The sequence below is a fragment of the Bos indicus x Bos taurus genome, chromosome X, assembly GCF_003369695.1.
Source record: "Bos indicus x Bos taurus breed Angus x Brahman F1 hybrid chromosome X, Bos_hybrid_MaternalHap_v2.0, whole genome shotgun sequence".
In the NCBI taxonomy this organism is placed as follows: domain Eukaryota; kingdom Metazoa; phylum Chordata; class Mammalia; order Artiodactyla; family Bovidae; genus Bos; species Bos indicus x Bos taurus.
The window spans coordinates 128,737,048-128,758,706 of NC_040105.1; the positions used below are offsets into that span (position 1 = coordinate 128,737,048).

Genomic DNA, 21,659 nt, shown 5'->3' on the forward strand with positions numbered 1-21,659 from the left:
GAGTTGGGTGGGAGCAAGTAGGGAGATGATGGTTATAATTAAAGGAATAGCCTGGTTCCTGAACTTCTGCCCACCCCAGCACCCATTATTAATTTTGGAGATGCTCATGTCAGAGTCCCTAAACAATGCATAGTGAGTCCAGATCAAAGTTATTGACATCATAGTTCCCCTCACACATCTGCCATCTTTCAGCAATTCCTTGCATTTATCCTAAGCTATGGAGAAGGCGATGGCACCCCACTCCAGTACTCTTGCCTGGAAAATCCCATGGACGGAGGAGCCTGGTGGGCCACAGTCCATGGGGTCGCTAAGAGTCGGGCATGACTGAGCGACTTCACTTTCACTTTTCCCTTTCATGCATTGGAGAAGGAAATGGCAACCCACTCCAGTGTTCTTGCCTGGAGAATCCCAGGGATGGGGGAGCCTGGTGGGCTGCCGTCTATGGGGTCGCACAGAGTTGGACACGACTGAAGCGACTTAGCAGCAGCAGCAGCATCCTTGGCTGAGTAGCCAGTAAGGCACTGCTGTGTGATTTTGAATGTCGGTGTGCGTGTGCATGTGCGTGCCAGAGAGAAAAGCAAGGACTAGAAAACCCTTCGCAAGTGTTTTAAACTGGTTTCTTTACATTAACCTCCCCCTTCCCTTTCAGTTTATTCTTGGGAAGAAGGACCAGGCTGACACAAGCCTGCTGTGGTGTTAGCCTCACTTAGCAAGGTTGGGGCCCCTTTAGAGAACTGAGATTCCAGAATCCCTAACTGGAGGAGGAAGGTGGTGATCAGAACAAGGAAGCAGGTTAGAAGCTTGAGGGCTAGAAGGCTAGTCTTCGTCACGCCACCTCCCAGAGGGGAGAGAAATGAACACTTGCAGCTTCCCTGTGTTGCATTCGTCTTGACATAGTTTTCAGAATTAACTGTGGGCAATCAATAAGACTGACCATTCACCCTTACTTACCTATGCAGTAAAGAGTATGTGACCCAAAAGGAAATAATCACAATTTCCAATGTTGCTTTTGATATGAATTTTTTTTAAGCAAGAAAGAAACTTCTGTGTACCTTACTTTTGACAAGTTGTATAAGAAAGTTACTTTCCAAATACGACCCTAGATTTTTTCAGAATTGATCCCTATTCTGTATTGTCATGTCTGCCTAAGAGATATTTGCATCATTATGTGAGAGTGCGATGAATACAAGCTATAGAGCTCAGTTTACTTTGAGTAAAACATTACTTGCCAGTTGTTTAGTGGAAAATACTGTTATGACTTAAAACATTTTTAATTAAAACATAGTTTATTTCCAATGTTAGTTTCTCATGTACAACCAAGTGATTGTTTTTTAATATATATATATATATACACACACACATATTTTTCATATTGTTTTCCATTATGATTTATCCCAGGATTTGAATATAGTTCCTTGTGCTATACAGTAAGACCTTGTTGTTATATATAGTAGTGTGTATCTGTTAATCCCAAACTCTTAACTTCTCCCTCCCCCATTCCCTTTTCCCTTTGCTAAGCATAATTTTGTTTTCTATGTCTATGAGTCTGTTTCTGTTTTGTAAATACGTTCATTTGCATCATCTTTTAGATTCTATGTATAAATACTACCATATGGTATTTGTCTGACATACTTTACTTAACATGACACTCTCTTGCTCCATCCATGTTGCTGTAAATGGCATTATGTCATTCTTTTTTATAACAGAATAGTATTCCATTGAACAGGTACCACGTGGTCTTTATCCATTTGTCTGTTGATGGGCATTTAGGTTGCTGCCATTTCATGGCTATTGTAAATAATGCTGCTATGAACATTGGAGTGCCTGTATTTTTTCAAATTAGAGTTTTTGCCATAAATAAGCCAAGGAATGAGATTGCAAGATCATGTGGTAACTGTTTTTAGTTTTGTAAGGAACCTCCATATGGGGCTTCCTTGATAGCTCAGTTGGTAAAGAATCTGCCTGCAATGCAGGAGACCCCGGTTCGATTTCTGGGTCAGGAAGATCCGCTGGAGAAGGAAGCGGCTACCCCCTCCAGTATTCTGGCCTGGAGAATTCCATGGACTGTATAGTCCCTGGGCTCGCAAAGAGTCGGACACAACTGAGCGACTTTCACTTTCCATATGGTTCTTCATAGTGGCTGTACCAATTTACACTCTCACCAGCAGTGTAGTAGGGTTCCTTTTTCTCCACATCCTCTCCAGCATTTATTATTTGTAGACTTTTTAACTATGGCCAATCTGACTGGACTGAGGTGGTACCTTATTATAATTTTGATTTGCATTTCTCTTAACAATTATTGAAGGTGAGCATCTTTTCGTGTGCTTATTGGCCATCTGTATGTCTTGCTTAGAGAAATGTGATTATTCTAAATGTTATGTTTATAATTAGAAACCTTAAAAAATAATATTTTGCTTTGCTACTGAGCATCTTCTCAACCTAAGGACTGACTTGAAATCCAACTCTTCAACTAGGTTGAGTTGTATCTAAATTATGTAATAATAAGACACTCAAGTATGAAATCAGTTTCTAAAACTGCCAAAACACAAATTATGTAAAAATCTATCGTCTATGTAATGTTTCTTTTTAGAAGGTTGTAAATTCATTACATTTGTGTTTGGACTATGACTACCAGTTCAACAGATTTTAATTTAAGGTATAGTGTGTATTTAAAATTAAAGATGTTGAAGAAACTACATTTGATTAATAAAATAAGAAAGCTCTAACAGTTTGGGGACTCAGGGAATGTTTTTTCATATAGATTCCCACCCCTGCCAACTGTTATCCAATTGTACTTTACAGGTGGACATTGTACTTTACAGGTGGACTAGAACAACCCAAGAAATAAATATTTCCTTCTTTTAGTATCCAGTTTCACTTTCATGCATTGGAGAAGGAAATGGCAACCCACTCCAGTGTTCTTGCCTGGAGAATCCCAGGGACGGGGGAGCCTGGTGGGCTGCCGTCTATGGGGTCGCACAGAGTCGGACACGACTGAGGTGACATAGTAGCAGCAGCAGAATTAATTACCTTTTTAAAGAGACCCACCTCACCCACTTCATCTAACAAGAGGTCAGTGAAGTCAAATATGAAGACCATTGCGGTCTTGGGGCTAGTTATTATTTACTTAACTCAGAGATGTTCCCACTTTCTCTTCGTGAGCATATGCCCTGCTTTTCCAGTTTACTTGTGCAACAAAAGGGTTGCGGTTACGTGTTGAGCAATGATTTGATTGTCACTAAGCCTTTTAAAGGCCATTAGCACCAGCAGGCTTAACTGACGGCAAGAGAAGTCACTTCTTAAAGTATACTTGCCTTGCTTCAGTTTTTCTGGGCACAGACATCCAGAGATTTCAGCTTACTCCATTGAGCTTTGCAATTCAAACTGCAGAAAAGTTCCTTTAATTAGGAACAGATGGTTCAAGAATACCCCGGTGCTCCACATCTTTGTATTACTTATTCCATCTTTACTTGTCATGGTTCATGATACATTTCTTATTTACCTGCTTGCAGCAGCAGTTTTGCCTGGAAGGGTGAAGTCTGTTGTGGTCTTTCAAAAATGCACAAGTGGTTACATGCACCATGAAAATCAATAGCTCCTATGCCAAAGAGAGTTGCATTCTCATGGTTTCAATTAACACTGACATAATGGGGCTATGTCTACACCCCCACCCCAAACCACGGGGACTATAATTAGAAATCAGTGCCTTAGCATTGTGATGTCTAAATGACTATCCTGCCTTGAAAATGAGATCCATTGATCCCTCTTCCATTTCTGTCTATTTGCAATGCACCAACACCTACAAGAGTACTATACAAATTATTTTTCCGTTTTCCCAAATTGTTATAAATGTCTATTTTAAAAATGAGCAATACAAAAAAGCTTTTGAGCATACATGTATATTCAGCCCTTAAGATTCTTTTTCAGTCACAAAGACTAGAATTGCAAAGAGGAAGGAGGGAGGTATATATATTCTCTACACTATAATATATACAGAGGTAGAGATGAGGAAGGTAGGGGTATGGGAAGTGTCATGGAGTGAAGATTCTCAAAACGGTAATAGAGCCCTCTACAAGGGGGGAATACAAAGATGCTTCAATTTAATCAGTAAGTCATGTCTGACTCTTTGTGACCCCGTGGACTATAGCCTGCCAGGCTCCTCTGTCCGTGGGATTCTCCAGGCAAGATTCCTGGAGTGGGTTGCCGTTTCCTTATCCAGGGGATCTTCCAGACCCCAGAATTGAACCTGCCTGGCAGGCGGATTCTTTAACCACTGAGCCACCTGGGAAGCCCCTTGACTTATCATTAACAAGTCTACTTAAAAACACAGCAACACTTATTTTCAAGCATTTATGTAGTTTCAGTTCTACCTACCATGGCCCTACATACTCCTGAATGAATCCTAGCTTATTTCATGTTTTTGTTACATCTTTGAAATTCTATTATTAGGGAAATAGGAGCGTCTTCGCCTTCTTTCTTTGCACGTGTGCATATTGAATCCAAAACTAGTTGGGAAATTGTTGAATAAACCTTTCACATCTCACAGTGTGTTTGGGTTCCCTATCTTTTTCTTTAACGGTAATTTGGAAAACGATTTCCTGTTATTTTTATTGGGTGCTTATGTTACCAAGCAACAGATAAAAATCTAGACCCTTTCTGTTTGTTCAGTACTATTGGCAGCACAGGGGAAAAAATGTTGTAGTGAATGTATGTTAGGAACTAGAAGAAACTAGGAGGAAATGTGTTTTTAACTTGAGTGCCGCATGTTGACTGCCATCACTGTGTAATGTGGCTGAAGGCTCGTTCTGAATTACTGAAATGAAATCCAGGCTGTGTGAAGAGCTTGGCTCCAGCATTTCTCTTTTTTCAGGCAGCTTGCAGTAGTTTTTAATGTGGTGTTTTGAAAATGCAGGTTATTTGGTAGAAAGTCCTGATCTATATTAAGAGAATCTTTGCAGAGAAAAGGACATTTCTGCAAAAGCTTTTTATAGCAGAAATGGCATGCAGCTATCATGTTAAATGTATATTCTGAGGAAGGTAGGAACGAGTATTTTCAAGAGTCTTTACTAAGTTAAAGAGTCTTTACTAGTTAGAAAGGGAAAAGAGGACCCCCCCCCCCCGACCCTGACGGACTTTTACCATAAAATAAACTAGCAGCTAAGATCTAAATGCTTGTTTATCTTACCATTTAGAAACACCTTAGTCAGTCTTGAGGGGCTTCCCTGGTAGCTCTGTTGGTAAAGAATCCACATGCAATGCAGGAGACCCTGGATCCATTCCTGGGTCGGGAAGATCCCCTGGAGAAGGGCTAGGCCACCCAGTTCCATATTCCTGGGCTTCCCTGGTGGCTCAGACAGTAAAGAATCTACCTGCAATGCGGGAGACTCAGGTTTGATCTCTGTGTTGGGAAGAGCCTCTGGAGAAGGACATGACACCCCACTCCAGTATTCTTGCCTAGAGAATCCCGTGGAGAGAGGAGCCTGGTGGGCTACAGTCCATGGGGTCACAAAGAGTCAGACACGACTGAGAGACTAAGCACAGCATAGTCAGTCTTGAGGATTTCATAAGGCTATTAATGTATTGTCATTATGCTCAGTAGCTCAAATTGATTTTGATTTGCATTAATAAAGAAATATTGAGTCCAGATGATATTGCCTTTCTATCTTTTAGGTCCCCCAAAGTAAACACACTAAGCCATCCCATTCTTCTATAAATAATGTCCAAAACTTCTTCTTATGCTCAGCCAGTAAAGAATCCACCTGCAATGTGGGGGACCTGGGTTCGATCCCAGGGTTAGGAAGATCCCTGGAGGAGGGCCTGGCAACCCACTCCAGTATTCTTGCCTGGAGAATCCTCATGGACAGAGGAGTCTGATGAGCTACAGCCCACGGGGTCACAAAGAGTTGGGCACGGCTGAGCGACTAAGCACATGTAAATGATATGTCATGTTCTAGTAGAGATTGATCATCTCTGCTACATTTGGCTGCAAGTTTTTCAAAATGTGAAAAGTTCAGCAAAATATATATTGGTTTTTTTTAATTTAAATTTATTTATTTTAATTAGAGGCTAATTACTTTACAATATTGTATTGGTTTTGCCATATATCAACATGCATCCGCCACGGGTGTACACGTGTTTCCCGTCCTGAACCCCCCTCCCACCTCCCTCCCCATACCATCCCTCTGGGTCATCCCAGTGCACCAGCCCCAAGCTTCCTGTATCCTGCATCGAACCTGGACTGGCGATTCGTTTCTTATATGATATTATACATGTTTCAATGCCATTCTCTTGGGTTTGTTCAAGTAACCTCTTTTCTCCCCATGTCTACCAGTGTTTACTTGAGCTTTTGAGTTCTTTGTATCTCTACTGCTGGTGAATATTTTCTTTCTCACCCTGTAGCACCTTGAAGCATTCTAAGGATATAGCATTGAGTGCACGAGTCATTAATCTTTGTTAAAAACTGTCATCTCATCCATAGTTGTCCAATCATATACTGTTCCATGTAGAACAGTTGCATCCTAACTTGCTCTCCCACCTTAAAAACTGGTGAATAAAAAGTAAAAAAAAAAATACATAAAAAATAAAAAACCAAACTGGTGAATAAATGTGAAGCCTGAAAATTCTCATTAGAAAATATCCAGCCCCAGAGCTGAGATAGTCACTGTGTGTGGATACCCTATGCTGGATCATGGAGCCGTGGAGAAGGGACAGCCCCGTGGGCTTCCCTCAAGGTTCCTATGCAATCTGTTACTCAAAAGAAACACATTAAGGCAATTCAGTGTACCTGCTCCCAGACAAAACTGCCCGAGTTCAAATCTTGGCTATTTACTGGAACATCTTGTGTCTGTTCCTTAATCTCTTTGGGCCTCTGCTTCCTCATCTGTGAAATGAAATGATAATATTCATCTCCTACAATTATTTTGAAGCTTAAATGAGTTAATATGCATAAAGTACTTTGAACGGACCCTGGCACACATAGTAAGTACTCAATATCATATAAATCTGTGAAATCCAATAAAAGGTATCAGAAAATGAATTCTGACATTGAAGAGAATATTTTTCTCTTGAATGTTCACATCTCAACCTTCATGATCATGGTGGTTTAGTCGCTAAGTGCTGTCCGACTCTTGCCACCCCATGGACTGTAGCCTGTCAGGCTCCTCTGTCTATGGGATTCTTCAGGCAAGAATACTGAAATGGGTTGCCATTTCCTCCTCCAGGGGATCTTCCTGACCCATGGATCGAACCCAGGTCCTCCTGCATTGCAGGCAGATTCTTTACCAACTAAGCTACAAGGGAAGCCCAACATAAGAAGTGAATTAAGCATTCTCTCTGAGACCTTTAACCCATTCTTTATGTAAGTGGTTCAGAGCAGGAAGAGAGTAGTGTATAGTTTTCCTGTTCCTTCCAAATATCATTTTGAGAAATAACTATTAACTACTAAGAGAGGTCTGAAATATCTGACTTTTATAAAAGCCATCATAACTAACCCCCACCCAACTCCGACCCCAGCCCCAAGGATTCTGGAAGCACCCGTGGACTCAAGAGACCCTTCTAAATAAAAATAAAACATCAAATGTTAGTCAAGAGCTGTGACCCAAAGGAATAATCAGATTGATCATTTTAAGTGGCATGCCATGCCATAGCGAATCAGTACATAAGTGAGGATTAAAGAAAGATTTTAGAGTATGGTTACCCCTTTTGTTAATCCCCACGTGGCATGATCTACCACCCAGCCTTGGGTCTTCTGGAGTAAATTACTTCAGTAAGTAAGTTCTTTGAGGACTTCAGAGGAGTAATTGATTTCGAGTGTTACAAGGGAGTAGAATGTCAAAGAAGTCGATTTTATATTCAAAATTAATAAATCCCCAGAACAAAGTATGACTTAGTCCACTATTATATCTGCCTATGGGCGAAAGGTTTGCCCTTGAAATCTTGGCAAGACCACTGAGAGCTTGTAAGGGAGCATGGTAGTCCAGAGTCAAAAAGTAGAGCTTGTCCTTGGTACTCAGGATTCACCATCCTGAGCTTGGTCTGGTCAGTGAAAGTGGGCACCCAACACCTGAGGTGGAGTAGTTTTATCACTTCTTCTGGGGGAATGAGCATTGCAGGGGATCCCTATTTCTGCAGTTCTCATGACTGAAAGCCTTTGTCTTTTACTGGGGCCTCATCACACACAAGGGGTTTATTTCCCAGGTTCTGAATGCCCTTCATGTGGAATACTGCATGGTGGTCTGAGTAGTGTTTGGGAGAAGAAAGACAGATTTTCTCTAACTTTGGTGTTTCAAATGTCCTTTCTCATCCTAGCTTTCTTATAATTTCCCCATCTCTCTCCTCAGTCTGGTATTTAGTGTTTCCCATAGCATATTATAGCTGAGTTACTTGTGGTCATTTTTAGTAGTTACACAACAAATCATGTGCAGAACATGAGCCAATACTTAGCCAAAGTATGAAATGGAAAAACTCTGCCAAACCCAGCTTCATAATCTTCCTTTCATAAAACTCTACTGTGTCACTTGGTTTGATCTCTCTTTTTAAAACTTAAGCCTCCATCAACCTATTTAAGGAAAGGGTAGTACTACAAGGCCTGCTGCCTAAATGATTTAGTTTATAGTTGAACCAAGGATACGGTGAACTCATCCTAGAGTTATCTTTGACCAAAGTGTTTCTTGAGCATGGTTACGGAGTTTAAATTTTTGCCTATTTCCTAATGGTCTATACCATTTTGAAATTTCTTTTGTGTTTTCTAGAACAAGTCTCATAGTCTAGAAATTCTTACTTGTCTTGCTACCTAATCAGAAATGCATTCCAGAAAAATCTCTGGCCCATAGTAGGTGCCCAGTAACTACTTGTTGACATTTTAACTCTTTCTACCTTGTTTTCTGCTCCAAGTCCTTTTTTTCCCTAATAAGCATTGTAATGAAAAAATGTCATGCACTAGCCTGCTTTTCACAGACATTTTTTATAATAATTCTTTACCTCTCCAAAATCCAGCCGTTGTAGCAGTCTCACCAGTGTGGAACCTAATTAAAGATCAGAAAACAAGCAATGTTTACCATTTAAGCTTCATATTGTTCTCTTTAAAGAGGCAGCGACATGACAGATGTGGAAAATGCTTTCAGTGTTTGCTGAGGTGCAGTGCTAGAGTCGGATGCGGCGAAGTGGCGAGTCCACAAGTCAGTTGTTCTCTCTGGCTTTGGTTTTTTCATCTCTTAAATGTGAGAGCTATACTTGGTGATCTCTAGGGTCTCCTCCAACTCTAAGACTTCTATGATTCTCTGACCACCTTCTCTCCTCCCTCCAGGCCTGTTTGTTCCTCTGTCAAATGAGAGGGTGAGAAAGTATCAAAGTCCTAAGTCTCTGTAACTTTAAAGGTGTGCTCTTGTTTTTTTGTTGTCCAGAAAACCTAGCTTTCCAGCATGGCTATTCCTTAAGGGTATCGGTTAGCCAAGATTTTACTGTACATTAATACGTGGTTAAAAGGACCAGTTTAGTGCCTAGGAAAACATTTGGCACTGGTTAAAACTGTGGAAAAGTCCTAATTCTTCCTAGGGAACCTTGACTTCAGTGTATACAATTACATCCTGTTGGACAGTCGTCCCCCTTTACACTTGAGTTCTGTTTGAGATAAGAGAGTGTGTGTACATCAGATAGGAGCCTAACAGTGCGAAGTTTTTCTCCTGACAGTGTTAATCCCCCATTCCTGTTCCTAAGGCTACTGTTGATAAGTGGTATCCAAAGTTACACTCCAGAGCAGGTGATGCACATTGCTGCACTGCCCTGTGTCCCAGCATCTGTTCCCTGCGGTGGTATCTGCTTTCACAAGTCTGTTTGCAGAACTGGTCGGTACTGATAGAAAGGAATGCAGTAATCCTCTGATACTGACTCCAAAAGGGGAGGGTGGGGCCGAGAGACTGAGAAGACAGGACCTCTTGGGGAGCTGCTGGCTCGTGATCCTGGCCATCATCCTTTCTAAGCATTGATGGAAATGAATGGCAGGATGGGATCAGCTCTTCTATGCCCAAGACAGTTGCATTCTATAGAAGTAGAAAGATGAAACTAAGTCTCATTTATCTGCAGAGGCCGTCGAGCCGCATCTGACTTCGGTGCCGCCTTCATCCTTGCTGCTTCCCTTGCTCATGAACTTTTAGTAGCTCTCTGTGTCCTGCCATATGGTGTCTTGGTTTCTGCCTGGTGTCTAAGCCCCTTAATAGCCTGGTCACATACGCAGTCCATCTTATATGCGGGCAACTTTATTTCCCAGAATTCCTCAACCCCATCCACAGTCTGCTCTGTACCATGTATGCTTTTGTTGATTTCATTCTCCCTTAACTGTGTGTTCTCCCTTCATTTGATCATTTCAATCTAAACCGCTTGTGATCAGCAGATGCAAACTGTTGTATATAGAATGGATAAACAACAAGGTCCTACTGTATGGCATAGGGAACTATATTCAACACCCTGTTATAAAACATAATGGAAAAGAATCTGAAAAATATAAATACATGCAAAACTGAGTCCTGCTTCTGTACAACAGAAATGAAGCACAACATGGTAAATCAACTGTACATCAATAAAATTTAAGATATAAATAAATCAACCCCTTCTTTGGAATGTAACTAAGTCCTACATCTTCTATCAAGTGTGCCCTGAGCACCCCATGCTTTGTTGCTCCCAAGCCTCAGACAGCCTTCACATAATCCCAAGTTCAAATTTATTCATATTCTTCCATGTAGGATATATCCATTTTGCCTTCTGTGCAGCTATGGGCACAGAAAGGAGTACACACGAGCTACCCTTCTAAACCTTGACTGGGGGCCTACATTTGAAAGGGCGCTCTAGCAGTTTGCAAAGAAGACGTGCTCAGATTACAGTCTGGCATGGCACACACAGTGATGACCATCTAAAATGAGTGGGAGTAGTTGAGTGTGTGTGTCATATACAGCTGAGTTGCTGAATGTTCATTCCTACCTCCCCATGCCTTCCTAGCATACCCTTTTCCTTTACCTAATCTTGCTGTAATTCACCTCTTTGGTAAGCACGCCAGGCCGTGCTACATGTGATCCATTGTGACTCATAGGTGAAATTCATGGCCAAGCCTTCAAAGTCAAGTTGATAGATTTGCAATAGATATGTAGTTGCTGTCTCTATCTTGGTCCCACCATTGTCTATTTCTTCTTCCAAATTAGGTGAATCCCACAACCCAGTGTACCCATGCCCTGGTGAAGATGATGTACTGCTCCCACTGCCAAGGTCTCGTGACTGTGAAACCCTGTTACAACTATTGCTCCAACATCATGAGAGGCTGTTTGGCCAACCAAGGGGATCTTGATCTCGAGTGGAACAATTTCATAGGTGAGCAGGCGATTAATGTGTTTGTGTCACTCCTGGGCTTCCCAGGTGGCCCACTGGTCAAGAACTCACCTGCCAATGCAGGAGACATGGATTCGACCCCTGGGTTGGGAAGATCCCCTGGAGGAGAGCATGGTAACCCACTTTAGTATTCTTGCCTGGGGAATCCCATGGACAGAGGAGCCTTGTGGGCTGCAGTCCATGGGGTTGCCAGAGTCAGACACGACTGAGCGACTAAGCACCCACGCATGCACATCACTCATTAGGGATAGCTCACCTTCCAGCCACAAGAAATGTTTTATTTTTTAATTAAGAAAATGTTTTTTTTGGCTGTGCTGCATGGCTTGTGGGATCTTAGTTCCCTGACCGGGGATTGCACCCCTAGCCCCAGTAGTGAAAGTGCCAAGTCCTACCCACTGGACCAGCAGGGAATTCCCCAAGGGATGTTTTAATTGTCAGCGATGGAATTTATGTTCATTATATAGTGATTCCTGGAGTTCTGACGATACTCAAAGTTCATACCACTCTACAAGTAAATGTTCCCTTGAACTAATGGTGGCATTTCTGAAGACAGTGGACACCAAGCAAATACCAAGTTTCAATAATGAGAAAGTGCCTTTTTGACATTTTCCCCCAAAGGTTAGTTTTAGTTCTACATCGTAGGCTTGTATCCATGTAAACGCTGGAGTACAGCCATCACTGACCTATGGAAGGAGCTTTTCAAATGTTACATTTGTGACATGGCAACTGAATCTTCTGCGTACCTGCCAGATACCACTTAGATATTTGAATCAAGTGCAATCTGACTGTGGAAATTTAACAGTTATATTTCTATAGAGGATTTGACAATCACAGACTGCTCTGGTGAGAGTGGAAGGACTTTTGCCCTGAGAATTTCAGAGGTCAGTGTTCTCACCTACAACCTGAAACCTAGAAAACCTATTACTGGAACCCAGACAGCAATGGAAGTGACCTAGCCAGCTTCCAAGAGGGTTAAGTATGATTTGTGGGAAATGACAAATTAGGGATAATTGAAATATCCAGTCATCAACTCCCGGGATGCCTGCTTAATGCATATGGGAATCCTGGAATGTTAGTGGCAGGTGTTGAAGCTGCTAGTGGTGTGGCTGCACACACAGACTATCAGGACCCCAAAACAAACTCTCTCCCATCCCCCAGTTGCATTTGCATAATTGCAGATTTTGAGTGTCTTTGTAAGCACCTATTTTTCACTTATTTGTCCACATCATGGGAACATGTATGCAATTTGCTGAGGGTTTTTTGTGGGGAGGGGAATGGGAGGATTGGAGCTGGGGAATGCTTTTTAGTCTGCATGAGATCTAATTATATTAACTCTGAAAGTGCATCAATAAATTGGCTCCAACAGATTCTTGAGAATACTGACACAAGGAAAAAAGATGTGAATATTAAACACCGCAGCACAATTGTAGGCTAAATAGTTCAAAGCTAGAAGACCTGAAAAAAAGTCCACACGCAGAAAAGCAGAATCCCATGAACGAGAAGGCCTAAGACCAGACACACACACACCAGTACCACATCATGCCCAGAAAGCAGCCATGGGAGAGACTGTTACTTGAAGACATTTCCAGATCTAAATTAAAGTTGATATACTTTTTCTTTTCTATCTTTTTTTTACTCGCCTTCTCACCTCCACCCGCAAATGTCATGTTTGCAATTCACTTTTGCTTAATTCATTTTTAAGAAACAAGATGGTTTGCCTTTTCACGTTTGCCTGTAGCACCGAATGCACTAGTTCTCTGGGCAAAGCAGTAATACCTGCACACTGATCTAGGTTGGCTAACTTTTCTACAGGCACATCATGAATAATATAAACTATTCTGTTATTCTGATGTGTCTGGGAGAAAGTGTAACTCATAAATTTGTCTTAAAATACAAATTCTAGGGACTCCCCTGGTGGTCCAGTGGCTAAGACTCTGAGCTTTCAATGCTCTGGGCCCTGGGTTTGATCCCTGGTTGGGGAACTAGATCCCACATGTCACAGCTGAGACCCTGTGCAGCCAGATAAATTAGTAAAAATCAACATTTAAAAAAGCAAATTCTATATATTTTTCCAAGAGCTTACAGGTCCATATCAAAACCATACTCTGGCTTCCTTAATTTACGTCTTCAGCCACGTACTCTAAATCAAGGAGGACTTCCATGGCTGCTGTTCTTGCTGTGTGTTTTACAAATGACATTTGTTATCTTTAGAAACAAAATTAAACTCAAGTGGAAATTGGTAGGATTTCAGAATCAATTTTCCTCATTTATTTTAAATATTTTTTTGGAGGGAGGAGGAATATAATTCTATCTAAACTGAATTTTTAATGGGTATTTTATTCTTTATTTCTAATAAGCTGATATAAAAGGCCAGGAGTAACAGACATTGTCAATCTCCAGTGCTTTTTCATGGATTTTCACAAGGGTTTAATTAATTTGCCCTGTGGTTGTCGAATTCAGTCCCAATTTACATGCCTGTGCCGTAAGTTCAGTGTTTTTTTTGTTGTTGTTCCTTCACAAGGAATTTTTCCTCCTTTAAATGACTGCAGTTAATGAATGGTCAAGGAGGGCTTTTCCCCCCTGCTTCTTTAAATCAGATCACGGGGTTAAGTCGGAAAACTGCCTTTTGTTCATCCAGTCTGGTCGTGAGGCTAAAGATGTGGGTTCGTGATTATCAGCAGCACAGAGCAAAAGGAATCACTTTTTCTAGTGAGAAGGGGCTGCTTTGTTGCAGGGTGGGAGAGAGCTGTCATGAACACTGAAATGCTGCAGTCAGACTCGAACCTTTAAGGAGACTAAGAATGTGTTTTTCAATCTGCCTTACCATTGTGCCCTCCTCTCTCTCTTGAACTGCACCTATTAAATGTCACCCACCTTGATAAAGGTGGATCCAAATAGTTAATACACCTTGGACTTGGTTTATAAGCGGTTATAGGAAACCCTCTTTTTGAAAAATAGTGTCCCCACAACAGAAGTCAATTTCTGGAGAATCATAAATTATGTGTAGGTACAACTTGCTCTCCGTCATATACTACCATTGTGCTAACATTCATTTGACTCCCAGCCAACCTTATTCACAGCACGTGTCGCTGCCGCAGGGGATTTAGTATGAGGGGGTTGGGATTGCTGGCTAGGCCGTCAGCCAGTTCCTGGCAGGAGGCAGGAGCTGGTCAGCTATCCTGCAAAGGGAGACCTGCAGCCTAGATTCATCAGAAGCAAGGACACTGGATCTGACATCATCAGATCACGGGGGCGCCCAGTGGATGGCTTAGCAGGACTGTCCCAGGACTGAGCAGAGACTTTGGCTCCCGGGCTGCAGGCTCTGGGCAAAATACAGCCTCACTCACATTGTTCAGCGACACCACACGCAACGCTGGTATGACAGTTCCAGCCCCACTCCCTTCTTAGGCCCTTGTGCGTGGCCAGCCGGCCTGGAGTTGACAGACGCCAAACAGCCAGAAGAATCGGGGTTTGTGTTCCCTTTCACAAGCACGTTCATCATCTGGCCTTTCCTCCCCCGAAGGGAAATAAGTAGTGACGGATGCACTGTTTCCTTCCGATGTAAACCTCTGCATTTGGGGTTTTTCTCTGGAGCTGGCGACTCCTTGGCTCTGAAGGTCTGTGCTCTGCGGACATGGTGGTGCTGATGCTTTGAGAGTGATGAACACGTTTAGGTTTTGCTCCACTTGTTTACAGAACTCCCCTTTCATTAGCACATCAAACGCATTTTTCCTCTTCTGGAAAAATGGTATATTCATGCCAGCAGGCTTTCCTTAGAGGTTGGGAATGTCAGTTTTTGATGATTACCACAATGTGACCTGCAACTTCATTCATTATGACTTTCCCCCCAAATTTGCATTGCTTGGAAGTCTACTCGTGGTTTGTGACATTGGAATTCTGGTTGAGAGAAGTGAGCTCAAGCTTTAAAATGTTGGGCCACATTTGTTCTTGGGGGAGGTGAAAGGTTGCTGACCACCTGCGAGCTTAGGTAGAAGTTCAGCTGTGGCCTGTGCTTTGAGAGGGACTCACTATGTTCTAGAACCTTGCCCTTCTTTCCAGCAGCCGTCCTTGGACTACCTGAAGGCTGTGGAGTATGTGGACCTAACTCTCCTTTAAGGGGAAAGAGCACATGGAAAAGTTCACTGCTTGTCATAAATGAGGCATCCTTTTTCTCATTTGGATATGACCTTTCCAGTTTTCTAATTTTGCACAATGAGTATCAGGGAAAACTACTAACTAAATCCCAAGAACCATGGATGACAAGAAAACCAGTACAGGGGGTGGTTTTCTTTAAGAGATTCAATGTGTCCTAAAAAAGTCTAGACTTTTCCAAAATGTAGAAATGATTTGCTGAGTAGTGAAGGACACACATTGTGAACACAGATTTTGTGCCCTGTCTCTGTTTTTTTCATTTGAATAAAAAGTAGCACATGTTTTTTGCTTTAAAATAACTCAGGACCCTTGTATTTGAAATTGGAAGTTTATCTTAATACAAAAATTGGATTTTACAAAATGCCATTATTTGTAAAGTCCTTAGAATTCTTAAGGAGGCGCCTAAAATTCCTAGAACACTTTCATTTATATTTTCTAACTGCATACCCAAGGATCTGAAAGGGTTTCATTTTAAAAAATGAAAGAAAAGAATTGGTATGCCAGGATTTGAGCTGGTTTATGTTTTTGACTCTGGTAAATCGAACATGAAATGGGAAGAGCCATGGAAGTCCCTGGGCGAGCTGGCATGTTATTCTACTCCCAGCCTTAGGTGTGTCAGGCAGGAGCTAGGTCAGAGCTATGCAGTGACAGCTACTGACACGTGGAGAGATGAATTATCAGTGTAATAGAAGGTTTCCAATTGTGTTTTCTTGCTGGGGGAATAAAGCCTTCATCTGGCCACTTCCCACTCTAGAGAGCTGGCGGTACATAGCGACTGAATGCAGTTTTGTGTCATAGAAAAAGATATGAAAGTATGAATTAATGATGATCATGTCTTCCCCTCCAACACCCCCCCCCACAAGGGAAACAAAGACAGTAAAATAATCAGACTGATCACTCAAGGCCAAGCTAATGATTTACTTTGTATGCTGTATTGTTCTGCCCCAAACCTCATGTTAGATGCTATGCTGATGGTGGCTGAGAGGCTGGAGGGTCCTTTCAACATTGAGTCCGTCATGGATCCCATCGACGTGAAGATATCAGATGCTATTATGAACATGCAGGAGAACAGTGTGCAGGTATCTCAGAAGGTAAGGAAGGCAGGCCCTGGATTGGAGAGGTGGGGCCCACTCTAGCCTGCTATGCCTCATGTGGCCACATTTATGCCCATGCAGGTTTTCCAGGGATGTGGACCCCCCAAGCCCCTCCCAGCTGGTCGGATTTCCCGTTCCATCTCAGAAGGCACCTTCAGTGCCCGCTTCAGGCCCTTCCATCCCGAGGAGCGCCCCACCACAGCAGCTGGCACCAGTTTGGACCGATTGGTGAGCCCTGGGGCAGCAATGGCTATTTTTAAGGGCAAAAACCTGAAAACATTTGCTCAAAATGCAGTTTGATTTGGAGGATTCCAAGCACAGGGTCTTTTCAGGTGAAACTTCTCCAGCAAATTGCACAGCGATGTCAGTGAACCTGCTTCTCTGATTTCCTCGCTCAGAAAGTTCATCCATAGAGCTAGGAAGTGGGGTGCTCGGAGGCTTATCTGAATGCCTACCTTTTATGTCACTGTGTGGGTAACTCATAGGCTGGGTCCTGAGTCATCAAAGCCCTGCCAGAAGATACTGTGTTTTTCCAGTGTATCTCTGGGGCGTGGGACCCGGTAGGCCCCAGATGGTAGTTCTAATGAAGAACAGGAATGGACAGTGGGTGTAGGCACTAGGCAGCTTTTGTTTTAAATGGCAACTTAATCCAGAGCTTGCATTTCATCTGTTAACTCTTGTGGTGATTTTATACATTTTACATAGAAGTATTGGGGTGACCAGAAAGGTCATTTGGGTTTTCCCACCAATCTGAACAAATTTTTGGCCAAGCCAAAAATCTGCATTTTTCTCTTCAGACTACAGAGAGACTCTGGAGATACTTTAGACATGCTCTGAAGGCACATGTGTAGGTAGTTTGGGGTTTTTACAGAGGTTTTTGTGTTCTCTCTCTCTCTCTCTCTTAATGAGGTTACTGATGTCAAGGAGAAACTGAAGCAGGCCAAGAAGTTCTGGTCCTCTCTTCCTAGCAGTGTCTGCAATGATGAGAGGATGGCTGCAGGGAGCGGCAATGAGGATGATTGCTGGAACGGGAAAGGCCAAAGCAGGTGAGCCGTCGTTGGCCAAGTGTGTGATTTCTCCCTCCATGATGGGGAAGTTTCAGAGAAGGTTTGCTCAGTCGTTTCATCGAGGCATTGTGAAGCCTTTCACAAGCAGGTGGCAACAACGTGGAAGATTTCTAAGCATTCTTAGGAACTGGCGTAGAAGTGTCGGGAAGGCTGCTGGCTACTTGCAGAGAGTCTTGGGGCAAAGGTTTATGCCCGTGGTTATATGATAGCGTTACTGCTGCAACCAAGGATTGAGTTGTTCTAACAGTGTCATTATTTTTCATATTTAATACCTGTGGTCCTGTGCCTGATGGCGTGGCCTCATCAAGTACCAATTCTCAAAAGGTCTCATTGTCTTCCTTGATGATGCTCTGTGTCCCTCCCCTACATACCCAGTAACTTAGACAAGTGTCCACTTAACTCTGCCCCACCAACCTCCACAAAATGGGTAGTTTTCAAAAAGGTCCCAGAGTGGAGGAACATGTGTATCCCCAGGAAGAGGAGAGATTCCGAGTTATTCAAAAGGCAAGCACTTGCAGTTCACTGCAAGTGGCCAATACCAGAACCTAGCAAGAATCTTTGCCAATCTTCGGCAGCTTTTGTTTTACTGATCCTCTTAACGAGGTCATTTCTCATTGCAGGTACTTGTTTGCTGTGACAGGAAATGGTCTAGCCAACCAGGGCAATAATCCAGAGGTGCAGGTTGACACCAGCAAGCCGGACATACTGATCCTTCGTCAAGTCATGGCTCTTCGAGTTATGACCAGTAAGATGAAGAATGCTTACAATGGGAACGATGTGGACTTCTTTGATATCAGTAAGCATGTGTGCTTCTAAAGAACAAATTGTTATATGTTTGTTTGTACACCTTGACATGAGAAAGAGCACAATAAACATTCCTTTTTTTTTTTTTTCCCAAAAAAATAGGTGACGAAAGCAGTGGAGAAGGAAGTGGTAGCGGATGTGAGTCTCAGCAGTGTCCTTCGGAGTTTGAGTATAATGCAACTGACCACTCTGGGAAGAGTGCCAATGATAAAGCCAGCAGCGCTGGGGTCCCCGCTGCGGCCTGGCCCTACCTCCTCCCTGTCTTCTGCATCTTATCCCTGGTTATGCAGAGAGAGTGGAGATAATTCTCAACCTTAGAGAACAAGTGTTCATCGTCAGTTACAAAGGCACTGGTTATCACTTTTATACCATCCTAGTGACTTTGCTTTTTAAATGAATGGACAACAATGTACAGTTTTTACTATGTGGCCACTGGTTTAAAAGATGCTGACTTTGTTTTTGCATTCAGTTTTGTGGGAGAAGGGGATTGTATGTAAGGTCAGTCCGGCCTCCTCAGTCATGTTAAATGTGGCTAACAGTGTAGGTACAGAGCGTAGTTAGTTGTGCATTTGTGATTTTTATCACTCTGTCTGTTTGTTTTCTTTCTGTTTGTGGGGTTTTTTTCCTTTCAATATGATCTCACCTTGTTTCTTACAAGAAAACCAGGGTCCTTTCTTGGCATGTAACATGTACGTATTTCTGAAATATTAAATAGCTGTACAGAAGCAGGTTTTATTTATCACGTTATCTTATTAAAAGAAAAAGCCCAACAAGCAGTAAAATTGCCATCTATCCCTGTTGTTTTAGTTGCCTTATCTGGAGAGAAGAGGAGGTGTTGTATCTTTTTTTCTGCAATGTGAAGGCACAAGGGGGCTTCTGAGCCACTTGTCAGGTTGTGTTCAGGCATCAATACCAGAAGAAGGTTATACTTCATTTATAGCTGGTGACTGGAGGAGGCTGCAGACTACCCATTTTGGTTGAGCTGGGTTGTATAAACTTCCATCACAGATCAGTCCATTTCTGGAAGCTGCTTATCCGTCGAAGATTCTTGATCTCCCTCGAAAGATATAAGGCATTCAGGCTATCCCAGGGTATCACACTTAATTTGGGGGTGGGTTTGGTTTGGTGGTTTGTTTTTTTTTTTTTTCATACAGGCACGTTAGCAAGCCACTGTGCTGGTCTTCGTGTCCACACTTGACCCTCTTTGACAAGATCAGGTGTGTTCAGGGTGGTATGGCCATAGACCACCCTCTTTGAAGTGATATCCCACCAGCAGAAGTAAGTGGCTAGCAATCTCACTTGGTCCCTCTTGGTTCAGATTCCAAACCCAATCATAGCCATCTGGGGGGCTAGCCAGAATTGGGGTACAGCCTGGGCTCAGGCAGTAAGTATCAATACTCAAAGTTTTTGTCCATGCATGTGTATTTGCATTTATTTGGTTTTGGATCCAGTGTTTTGTTTTGTTTTTAAAAAAAGAGATTCTAAAGTGTCTTATTGAGTCTTTTTCTTGCCCAGTCCTGCCCCATCTGAAAGCCAAAGGTCTTGCCATGGTTCACAGCTGTGTGCTACCCTATCAGCCAAGCACCCCAGTTGGGGAGCTCTGAGTGTCCAGATTTTTCTTCTCATGTTGTTGGGCGTTTGAGTGGGGGGCAGGGAGGAATGGGAGTAGGTAAAACTGAGAAGATCACATCTTCGGGGTGACCTTTAACCACGCAGGTGAACTGACAAAGGCCATTAACTCTTGTCCCAGACCAAAGAGTAACCACTGCCTTGGCCCCTTTGGGGCCGTTTCCTTGTGTCTTTACCAAATGACAGCTCATAAAACTGTGAGAATGTAACAAATCACATTAAAAGGAGTTCCAGAAGTCTTCAGAAAGAATCACTCTGCAAAGTCTCTTCTTGCTTTAGACAGCCATTCAGATCCCAACCAATTCCCCAAAAGCTGAAACCCACAGAGAGGTTGTTTGTGTTACTGTTCAATCTTCAGTTATAAGAGTAATTCTCTATTTTTATATTGAAACGTAATTACTTGATAGCTCAGGGTCTACATTTCATTCAGCTTTTTACACCAAATTCTGCAGAATGGACAAAATGAATATTGGGGCTGTTATAAACAGAGGCTTAATTTTATTAGAAGTAGCCAGTTATTTATTGAAGCATGATGTTAATAAAATAGGCATATTCTGGCTCATGTGTATAAGTTTTGTTTCTTTTAAACAAATCACAGAAGACGTAAAATTGAGAAGGCGCTCCATTTATGTATGAGGAAAAATTGATTGTAAATAGCTAAGCTGCCTTGTGAGAACTTGGAATATGTGCTGATACTTAGTAACTACCTCAGTTTTGAGGAATTTCCTTTTTAGCTTAGACTGCTATTACTTTTACTTGGTAGAAATGAATCTGGTCTCCAAAATGTGGCTCAGAGAGTTATCCCCATAGACCTTGTTAGATTGTTTTTAATTTAAAACCTTGATCTCTGCCCAGCTGTTTTCTTTCAGTCAAGTTCTCGAAACCAATAACATTTTCCGAATTAAATATTCTTGAAGGTTCTTCTGGAGTCTAAATGATTTGTTTTCTTTCTTTGCAATTTTTCCTGTTACTCTTTTATTATTTAAATTGTCTCTTGCCTTTGAACTTGAACTATGAAATAAACAAATCATAGATTTTTCCATTCAGGTCTGACTGGATAACTGTTGGCTTCCAACCAGCTGGCAGGCTCACACCCCTACTCTCCCCAAAACAGAAATAAAGGCAAGTTGAATATTTTAAAAATCTTAAGAGTTCCGTATATGAGGTAGAAGGAAAGCTTTGTGAGGAGACCTTACTTTTCCAAAGCCTCAGTTAATAGCATGTGAAGAGTTTGTGCTTTACAAAGTCATTAATTAATTACTGGTTACTTTCAAACACTTCACCCACTCTGTACCTTAAGAAACATGTTAGGACTCTTAGATTGTATTTTCTTTCAAAACTAGTAATTAGCACCTATTATTTTGCTAAAACTGTACAAACAATGGACTTAGATTTTTGAACTTTAGTTTCCTGGGTGTTAGAAACCTAACAATATACACATAATTTTTTACAAAAATTAACAGTTAACATCTTTAAAGTAAAACTTACTGTATGTGATTACAAAACCACAATAAAAATAGGTATAGATGGTGCTATACAA

General features: G+C 42.0%; 1 protein-coding gene across 1 annotated transcript in view; it reads left to right on the plus strand.

Annotated features, from left to right (window-relative positions):
* The window catches only part of GPC4 (glypican 4), a 110,381-nt gene extending 89,220 nt beyond the window's left edge, over nt 1–21,161 (plus strand). Inside the window, exons 4-9 of the mRNA XM_027533704.1 lie at nt 11,190–11,355; nt 16,486–16,616; nt 16,701–16,847; nt 17,529–17,665; nt 18,307–18,482; nt 18,593–21,161. Coding sequence (XP_027389505.1) covers nt 11,190–11,355; nt 16,486–16,616; nt 16,701–16,847; nt 17,529–17,665; nt 18,307–18,482; nt 18,593–18,795 — 960 coding nt within the window. The 3' untranslated portion in view covers nt 18,796–21,161. The remainder of the gene's footprint in view (nt 1–11,189; nt 11,356–16,485; nt 16,617–16,700; nt 16,848–17,528; nt 17,666–18,306; nt 18,483–18,592) is intronic.
* The last annotated feature ends 498 nt before the right edge of the window (nt 21,162–21,659 follow it).